The sequence below is a fragment of the Aplysia californica genome, unplaced genomic scaffold (genome assembly GCF_000002075.1).
Source record: "Aplysia californica isolate F4 #8 unplaced genomic scaffold, AplCal3.0 scaffold00417, whole genome shotgun sequence".
Classification (NCBI taxonomy): Eukaryota; Metazoa; Mollusca; class Gastropoda; order Aplysiida; family Aplysiidae; genus Aplysia; species Aplysia californica.
Window position 1 is genome coordinate 305,161 of NW_004797687.1, and position 10,350 is coordinate 315,510.

Genomic DNA, 10,350 nt, shown 5'->3' on the forward strand with positions numbered 1-10,350 from the left:
CTTGGCGCTCATATGACCTTATACAGTTGCGAGCGCCGTAAAACCTCTACTAAACTGAAAATGCGTCAAGATCTGTGGGTTTTTTTTTGTATTTTAAATGATTGCAAACAGCTTGCTACGGCTTAGAAATTCCAAACGCAACTGAACGACAATGCCTTTAACCCTTGCCACATACAAGCTCCTTCCATTTATTTCTGTCCTGGGCCATCCTTCCAAGCTCGTTCCAAGATAGCTTCATCTCTCTCATGTGTCTTTCCACGAATATCCTCCATGTTTCCGTGGCCTAGCCCTGCCTCGTGGTCCCTGTGGGTTCCACTGCAGTGACTGTCTTGTGATGTTACCGCTGGGCTTTCTGAAGGTGTGTCCCATCCAACGCCACTTTTTTAGTCCTATTTCTACTTACATTACCTTTTGTCCTGTCCTTCCCCACAGCTCTTCATTTCTTATTCTATCCTGCCTCTTAATTCTTAGAATACTCAACGAAAAAGTAACATAGTATATTGTTTTCGGAATTTCCTCTATGGGGCAGTTCGAAGACGCCAATGGTACGTCCTACTTCTTTTCTCTCCTTCTGCTGATTCCGTCTATCTGTCTTGCTTATTCGCTGCACTACCGGGTATATATGATTGTTATTGTGTTGTTGTGCTTCACTTTACTCCAAACGGGCTTTTCGTTTGCTGACCAAATTAATTTTATACGTCTTCCCTTAGAAAAACCTCAAGTGCAAACCAACATTCCGAGAAGCAGGAGTCAGAAACTACAGGGAGGTAAGAACGAGAACCACCTTCAATAAGAGTTGGAGAACATTGTGTGATTGCCTCCCTTTATTGTTTTTTGTTCTTCGTGGTTGTCACCGTCGTCATCAAATGAGTTAAAAGATTGTATTTGTTTTTGAAAAAAAAAAGCCTTGAAGATAATAATATTATTATTTTAAATCATCTTTATCCCTCCCTCCTTTTTGTGTTTGTTAGTCTTTGGTAATACTTCTAATATTCGGCACTTATATGACGTTATTCTGTTGCAAGTGTCGTAAAAAGCTCTTACTACAACTGGAGATGACTTCGCTACAACCAAAACTAAAAGGTTTTTTTTGTTTGTTTGTTGTGAAGGTTACGGAAATAAAATAATTGTTTCTCATTTATTTTACAATTATCGAACCCCCACCGGAGTAGTCTACCTTTCTGTTTTCAGTTCTCACTTTTGATGTCTGATGATTGTTCATTCGTTTGAAATTCTTTCTTGGGCAGTATACATCACGAAAAGACTGACACCCCCCCCCCTCTTACCCTTGCCTTTTCTCCTTCGTTCACCCTGCCCACTTTCCCTCTTTCCTCCTCCTCCTCTCTCTCACTCTTCCACCTTATCACCTTTTCGTCTTTCCTCCCTCCCATCTTCTTTCACTCTTCCACTCTTCGCTACGCTCCATCCCCGGCCTTTTTCCTCCCGCCACACCTACCTCAGTCCATTGTATGACACCGACATTGAACAATAGTACTGATGTGTCACTGTTGTTGCAGCAAACGTCAATGCGACACCACTGGGTACACCGCAGACGACAGGAGGGAAAATGCAAGCAGTGCGGAAAGGTCAGTTATAGTGGATCAGCTGGTGGTTGAGATCTTTCGTCGCTGTCGCAAGCAATCCTCTCTAGTCAGTTTGCGTACTTTTTACACCAGAGACAAAAGTAAAAACAAACTCAAAACAAAACAAAACACCCAAAGAAATAAGAAAAACAGTTAGTTTTTGTTGTGTTCTTCCTATCCGGAATCATGAAAAATAAACGATTTGTAAGCCTTGATCTCAGCATTAGACTGTATTTTAGTGATGTTGAAAGGTATATCTTTGATAGAGCTTTGGGAGAGTGTAGAAATCGACAATTATCAAAATTTCGACTTAAGTGAATGGCTTGCTGGTTATAGTTTTGTTGTTGTTGTTGTTGCTGTTGTTGTTGTATTTGTATTGTTGCATTTTTTGTATTCTGTTTAATTTTTTTTGTCCATCATCGAAACTGTGATGATTTTTATTAAATTATGACTAAAAGCAACCATAAGAAAAGTGTAAATGTGTAAATGAAGATGCATGCATTCTTATGGTTATATCAAGCTTTAGGTGTAAATATTTATGTTCATTGTGTTTATGACGTTGATACGGTGAGAAACATTAAAATTTAGCGTGTTTATAAGATTATCTATGCACCTCAAAGCACTGTTTGCAAATTCATTTTACAGATTATTTTGTAGTGAATGTTGAATTAGTTTGTAGAAAGGCAATTTGCCAATAGGTAAAAATTATTTCCATTCTCGTTTATCAGGTCTTCTGTCTTCTCATTGTGCATTTTTTACCAATTACAACTTATCCTTGTTTTACTTTATTTTTTATTTCAGTCCTTCCAACAAAGGTTTTCATTCCAGAATAAGGTATGTATTTTCTATGTTATGAATAGGAAATATCTAAGACGTTGTGTTATAGGAGGGTGGTCTGTTTTGGGAGGTTGTTAAGGCACTCTGTGTACTTGACTCTGTGAAATAGGGGATGCACGTCCGATTTGGAAGTGCTGCCTCTTGAGCAACCTTGCAATGTTAAAAGTGGAATTAAATCCTTAACGTCACCATCATCGTTAATGTCTTTCTCTCCCTGCATGGTGCGTGGTTGGTGGGTGCTCTGAAGTGGTTTGCTACTTCTTTCCTGATAAGACAACCTCCATCTTGATCTTTTCTCCTTCTTTTTTTTTGTGTTTGTTACTCTCTTGTAACACCTCTAATCTCCGGCACTTATATGAGTTGCAAGTGCCGTAAAACTTTTACTAAAACTAACGCCCCCTGCAACAGGGTATGTAAGCCAGGAATAAACCCTTTCCACCTTTTGCTATCTTTGGCTCGCCTCCTGATATTATTCCATGGTGTCTATACGATACTTTATGATATTATGCTTTGTGCACGCAGAAAGCGAGGATGAAAACTATCACATTATAGGCTTGCAAGGGAACTGAAGGGAGGCTGTGCAGTGATTTGTGTCGTATTATTAGACAATGATCACAGGAGCCTGTGGTGTTGCAGTTAGTCTTTTTGCTGACACACACTGGAGACCCGAATTCGATTTTCGAATGAGGAGAAAATTTGTATTGAGTTCCTTGGCCTTTCTGCTGGGATGTTATATCCCTTTTAGCCCGGTTTGGTCTCGACAGGCAGAGTTGGAAACCTGCTTCTTAAATGATCTAAATCTTGTCTATGGGGCATTAAATCACCTACTTAAAAGGAAAAAAAAACTTATCAGAATACATGGCGTGGGTTCACTGTTGTTTTGTCTATCATTCATGCTTTTTTCCCCCCTTGCACTAAATGATGGAAGCTGTGTTTATGCTTTCTTTACTCAAACAAACAAAATTGCTGAAAATAGAGATTTTCAAATAATGTGTTCACTTTGCACCACCCCCATCATCCTTCCCGTCCCTCCCCCCCTCTCCCACCCTTCCAGGATATCATTGCAATCAGCTGTTCGTGGTGTAAGTCGGCCTACCACAACAAGACCACCTGCTTCATGATGCAGCAGATAGAGGAGCAGTGTACCCTGGGCATACACGCCAGCATCATCGTCCCCCCGTCCTGGATCATCAAGCTACCCCGCAAGGTGCGCTCACCTTATTTTAGCTCACTCGGACCTGAAGATTTCTCTAGTTCAGGTTCTTCAAATCGTCATTACAATTTCTACAGTTAATGTTCCTTTCCTTTAAACCATCCTTACAATTTCTGTAGTTACGGTTCCTTTAAATGATCCTCATGATTTCTTCTCATTGGGTTCCTTCAACCCATCCTATCGATTTTTATTGGTACTGTTCCTTTAAACCATCCTTACAAGTTCTATAGTTATACTGCCTTCAAATCATCCTTATGATTTCTCCTGATAGGGCTCCTTACAAAATCTTTAAAGTTTTTCAAATCATTCTTTTGATATCTCCAGTTACAGTTCTTCAAGTCATCTTTACGATTGCTATAATTGCAGTTCTTCAGATCATCCTAATGATTTCTTTAGTTAAGTCTCTTCAAATCATCCTTATGATTTCTGTAGTTATGGTTTCTTTAACTTTAACCATCTTTATGATTTCTCCTCTTAGGGTTCCTTCAAATCATAGTTAAATTAATTTCTTTAAACTATCCTACTATGTCTATAATTATGGTTCTTTTAAACCATCCTTACAAGTCCTACAGTTACGATTCCTTTAAACCATCCTTACAATTTCTTCTGTCCTGATAAGGTTCCTCTAAATCATCCTTACAATTTCTTCTGTCCTGATAGGGTTCCTTTAAATCATCCTTACAATTGCTTCTGTCCTGATAGGGTTCCTCTAAATCATCCTTACAATTTCTTCTGTCCTGATAGGGTTCCTCTAAATCATCCTTACAAATTCTCCTGATAGGGTTCCTTCAAATCATCCTTACAATTTCTCCTCTCCTGATAGGGTTCCTTCAAATCATCCTTACAACTCCTATAGTTACGATTCCTTTAAATCATCCTTACAATTTCTCCTGATAGGGTTCCTTCAAGTCATCCTTACGAGCCAGCAAGAAGCGCAAAGCCTCGGTGAAAAAGCGGCGCAGCAAAGAGGACAACCGGCCGTTCATCCTGAAACCCATTCCCTCGCCCCTCATCAAGCCGGTCATCGTGTTCATCAACCCCAAGAGTGGAGGGAACCAGGGCGCCAAGCTCTTCCACAAATTCTGTTGGCTGCTCAACCCCAGGCAGGTATTTGACCTGTCGCAAGGTGGCCCCAAATACGGGTGAGTGGTTGTTGTTTGTACGGGTGAGTGGTTGACGGGTGAGTGGTTGTTGTTTGTACGGGTGAATGGTTGTTGTTTGTACGGGTGAGTCGTTGTTGTTTGTATGGGTGAGTTGTTGTTGTATGTACGGGTGAGTCGTTGTTGTTTGTATGGGTGAGTCGTTGTTGTTTGTATGGGTGAGTGGTTGTTGTATGTACGGGTGAGTGGTTGACGGATGAGTGGTTGTTGTATGTACGGGTGAGTGGTTGACGGGTGAGTGGTTGTTGTATATACGGGGGAGTGGTTGACGGGTGAGTGGTTGTTGTTTGTACGGGTGAGTCGTTGTTGTTTGTACGGGTGAGTGGTTGTTGTTTGTACGGGTGAGTGGTTGTTTATGTCTTCTTCAAAATTGTCATTTATTATCATTATTATTATTTGTCATATTCATTATTATCATAATTGTCACCCGCTCACTCATATGACTTATGCAGTTGCGAGGGCCATCAAAAAGGTAAAATGTGTAGCAATAAAAAAAAAATATTACAAAAATTCTAAAAAATGATTGTCATATGTATTATTGTTTATTGTTAAGATTTTATTTGCTATTAATATTATCTCTAATATTATTATTTTTATTATTGTTATCACTGTTTATCATAATAATATTGGTATTTTAAAACATTGCTGTTGTAATTATTGTAGTTATCGTTATCAATGTATATACAGGCTGGAGATGTACAAAAAAGTGCCTAATCTGAGAATCCTGGCGGCTGGAGGTGACGGGACAGTGGGCTGGATCCTGGCGACCATGGACAGTCTAGGGATGACCCCGCCCGCCCCTGTGGGCATCTTACCTGTTGGCACAGGGAATGACTTAGCCAGGACGCTCAACTGGGGAGGGGTACGTGTAACCTGCTCTGTGGGATACTTGTCTGTCTGTGTTTGTTTGTTTGTTTGTTTGTTTGTTTGTTTTGTATGTTTGTTTGTTTGTTTGTTTGTTTGTCTGTTTGTCTGTCTGTGTGTTTGTTTGTTTGTTTGCCTGTGTGTCTGTGTGTTTGTTTGATTGTTTGTTTGTTTGTTTGTTTGCTTGTTTGTTTGTGTGTCTGTATGTCTGTTTGTTTGTATATTTGTCTGTCTGTCTGTCTGTCTGTCTGTCTCTCACACTCACACACAGAGTCACACACACACACACACACACTTTGAGAGTGGTTGGCAGTTGCTCTGGTGTGGTCTGCTCCTTCTTTCTCATCGAACATCTGTCGTCTTTATCTCTCCTAGTTCTTTTTTTTGCGTTTGTACCCTCTTGTAACACCTCTAATCTATGGCACTTATGTGACCTTATTGTGTTGCGAGTGTGTAGAACCCTTAAATAAAACTGAAGTAAAAATCCCACTTCTCTTTGCTCCTTCCAGGGTTATACAGATGAGCCAATATCTAAAATCTTATGCAACATCGAAGATGGACAGGTCGTCCAGCTAGACAGGTGAGAATTTCAGTTTCACTTTTCCGATCCTATGTCGTCCTTTGAGCTTTGCTCGTCAAGTTTTATCTCATGCAAGGAGCCAAAATATCAAGAGTTACAGAGTAATTTTACCATAGTGTTGTAGATGGCTTCGCCATAGCATGCAGAAGATCTGAGTTCGATTTCGATGTTGGAAGAATTTAGATTCGTAAGGTCGTGGGTTCGAATCCCGTCAGAGGCCCGACGTTGTGTCCTTGGGAAAGGCACTTTGCATGAATTTTCCTCACTTCACCCAGGTGGAAATGGGTACCCGGCTATAGACAGTGAACGATCTTGTCAGTTTGATAGTGTTTGAGCGCGTGAAATCTGCTGCTTGCACTGTATGCTTCCGTGGAAGCCGAGAATGTTTCTGAGTGTTCTCAGAGGGTCTGCTGGGGTAATAATAGTTGTAAAGCGCATAGAGCATGCTCTTGAACATGGACATGCGCTATATAAATGCAATTATTATTATTATTATATCGAGAAACTCTGTCTGTGGGTAGTTGGCTGATGCTTCGATGTGGTTTGCTCCTTCTTTCCTATCAAACATCTATCATCCTTATCTCTCCTTCTTCTTTTTTGTTACTTTTATGTTACTCTCATGTAACACATCTGTTCTTCGGCACTTATATGACCTTATTGGGTTGCAAGTGCCGTAAAACTCTTACTAAAACGAAAAACTCTGGGTTTTTTCTGGGGCATTGTATCCCTGTCAACCTGGTTGGGCCCTGACTGGCAGTATGGAAACCCACCCATGAGTTGTGCCAGTGGGGGTGTAAAATACTTACATTAGAATAACACTTGGGCGCTTCATCATTGCAAGCAGACGACCTGCGTTTTTGTGCTAACCTGCTTTATCCCTCTCAGCACGCAGGTTGCCCCTGACTGTCAGGGTCGAAGACTCCCCCCCCCCTAAGATTATATCTAAATAATAATTGTGTCAACAGGGGTGTAAAACACGTACATTGAAAAAGAAAATATTGTTTTCACCCTCAAGGCGAAACATTAACTCTCTGAGGACATGGCTGACATGTACGTCGGATTAGCAGCAAGGCAAAGACAACGTTTCAGCACTCTTCGAGCCATCATACACAAATCAGAAATAAGAATTTGCATTATGTTTTATAGTATGCACACTCTTGCATATCCTTTAAAGTTTCAATCAAAGAGCACAAAACCCAAAAAACCTGTGTGAATAACGAAGGTGCCCCAAAACAACACTTCTTCATGCATTGTCAAATGACCAGAATATTTGTCCCCAATGAGTTAAGGTGACCGTATGTTTTAATGGGTCTAAAACCCAAAGCATATTATTATATGTCTTTTATGCCATTATGTGTAACATTTAGGTGCCTTATCGTGTTGAAATCCGCTTAAAACCCATATCATATGTATGTCCTTTTCTCCCAGTATATGGAACATTGAGGTGGCCCCTCAGTGCTGAAATTGGCGTGAAACCCATACCATAACATTATATGTCTTTTCTCCCTTTAGATGGAACACTGAGGGCCTAAAATCTGTATCATAAGTTATTTGTTTTCCTCCCACTAGGTGGAACATTGAGGTGACCAGCAACGAGAGCTCAGAGGTGGACCCGCCCGAGGAAGGGACCGTGGACCGCCTGCCCCTGGAGGTCTTCAACAACTACTTCAGCCTGGGGGCCGACGCCCATGTGGCGCTCGAGTTCCACGAGTCTAGAGGTCAGTCACCTCAGTGACCTCCTCCTCTTTTTCCTGAGCCTTCTCCCGATCCCCTTCCTACTCCTTCTACCCCTACTCCTACTCGTCCTACCCCTACTCCTACTTCTACTCTTACTCCTACTCCTCCCCTTCTTCATTCTCATCATCTTCCTCCTCCTCTTTTTCCTCCTTATAAAGACATAAGAATGTTACTAGACTGCAATCCTCCTCCTCCTCCTCCTCCTCCTCCTCCTTCTGATCCTCCTCCTTCTCATCCTCCTCCTCCTCCTCCTCCTCCTCCTCCTCCTCTTCCTCCTCCTCATCATCATCATCCTTCAGACTAAGAATGTTAATGAACTAAAGGGTCAGTTATTATTTGTAGAGGCACAAGTTGTCTATGATTAGGCACCTCCTTCGGAAAGCATGATAACCCTGCCTAATCACTAAGGATTTAAATATTTATAGAGGTACCAATTCTCTGTGTTTAAGAACATTGAAATATACGTGTGTGGTGAAATACCAAGGCAGGGTGATTACATTTGGACAATAAAGATTTATCTTATCTTACCTTATCTTTTGACTGTAATGTGATGACTGAACCATTTTATGATTATTCTATAGAAGTGAGAGCTCTCCATGTTTCTTTAATGTTTAAGATGTAAGATAGTGTGCTATTTTACTTCTCATTGTTGTTCTTTTCGTTCAGAATTTCACTTATATGATCTTATTGTGATTCAAGTGTCGTTAAACTCTAATGAAGTGGGTGTTTGGTGGGTTCTCTGGTGTATTTTGTTCCTGTTTTCCTCTCTAAAAAATCTGTCGATCTTATCGCACCTCCTGCTCCTTTTTCTGTGTTTATTCTTCTCTCGTTACACCTTTTATCTTTGGCACATATATGACCTTATTGTGCTGCAAGTGCTGTTAAACTCTTTCAAAAACAAAGACCAAAACTTTTTCTCGGCTATTGTGTTGTGACGCAAGGTTAATTTTTTTGTCCTTCTTGCTTTTTCAGAAGCGAACCCCGAGAAATTCAACAGTAGATTCAGGAACAAAATGTTTTATGCAGGGGTGAGTAGATTTATATCCTGTTTTGTTTTTATTTCATTACTCATTTCGCGACAAATGTCTTGCTAGGGACTCTTCCCTTTCTTTTTTGTTTCTTCTATTTCAAATGCCTAAACAGAGACAGACATCTGTTATCGTGGTTTGTCATCTGACAAAAAATGAAAAAAACCCAACCATTTCTCTTCCAAAATACATACACTCACATGCGCACTTAGAAGTGATTGGAAGATGTGTCTGATTGGTCTTGCTTCTTTTCTTTCCTTCTATTGTTTATATATGTCTTCTGATTATTTTGTTTAAATATTATGCTTTTCTTCGTCAATGAATGACCAATGGTATTATTGAACATAACATAACAGAAAACCATATCATATCATATCATGTTTTATCATATTATATCGTATCATGTCATGTCGCGTCACATCATATCATATCATATTATAGCATGTGTCCATATCTTTGATCTGCAGGCTGGAGGTCGAGATATGCTGAAGAGAAGTTGGAAAGGATTTGCTGAACAAATAAAGCTAGAGGTATGCTTGTTCTTTTGATCTGCTTAACCGTTATTCATTGTAATCTGGGGGAGTTGGGTTTTTTTTTTTTTGGGGGGGGGGGTTCCTCAAGTTTTACCCTTTATCTACGTCACATACAGTATGAATCCGTTGTGGGTTCGTGTTTTGGGTGGTATAGATTCAAGTGGTCGAAATCTTGTCAGTTTACTTCGTTTCAGCGAGAGGCTTGAGAGTACCACTGGTAGGTCCTATGACTTTAACTTTAATCCACTGTTTTGAGATACAATGGGTCCAAAGTTAAATAATGTTTTTACTTTATTCCACAGTGTGATGGTCTGGATCTGACTCCAAAGATCCAAGACATGAAACTCCATTGCCTTCTTATACTGAACATTCCAAGGTGAGTAACTTTCTGTACTGGTGTGGTTCTTTGTCAAGAAGTTTGAAAATTTTATCGTTTCTTTGTTAAAAGGGACGTAACACTCAGGCTTTTCTGTGCTGTAGTTGATGCCTAAAGGATTAGCAAATTGAGAGAGAAGTGCATATAATACGAATATGATTTGATTTGACTCAGAAGCGGATAAAGAAATTTGATGTTGGATTCTTTCCAAGTACACTGTATCTAATAAACAAAAATTATTTCTCCTCGTGTGCAGGTATGCCAGTGGTACTCTACCCTGGGGGAACCCGAATGCTGTGGGGTTTGAACCCCAGACTCATGACGACGGCTACTTAGAGATCATCGGGTTCACGTACTCCTCGCTGGTAGGTTTGGTTATGTCTGTGCTAGGTGAAAGTGGGAGAGAGAGAGAGAGGAAGAGAGAGAGAGAGAGAGAGAG

The 10,350-nt window shown here is 40.3% G+C and overlaps 1 protein-coding gene across 1 annotated transcript in view; it reads left to right on the plus strand.

The window, feature by feature from the left end:
• Positions 1-10,350, plus strand: part of LOC101851756 (diacylglycerol kinase zeta) — a gene marked incomplete at its 5' end in the record, with an annotated part of 63,280 nt that overhangs the window by 11,036 nt on the left and 41,894 nt on the right. Inside the window, 12 exon segments of the mRNA XM_013085902.2 lie at positions 711-767; positions 1,518-1,586; positions 2,385-2,417; positions 3,475-3,627; positions 4,531-4,775; positions 5,481-5,655; positions 6,167-6,237; positions 7,807-7,955; positions 8,947-9,002; positions 9,470-9,532; positions 9,838-9,911; positions 10,168-10,276. Coding sequence (XP_012941356.1) covers positions 711-767; positions 1,518-1,586; positions 2,385-2,417; positions 3,475-3,627; positions 4,531-4,775; positions 5,481-5,655; positions 6,167-6,237; positions 7,807-7,955; positions 8,947-9,002; positions 9,470-9,532; positions 9,838-9,911; positions 10,168-10,276 — 1,254 coding nt within the window.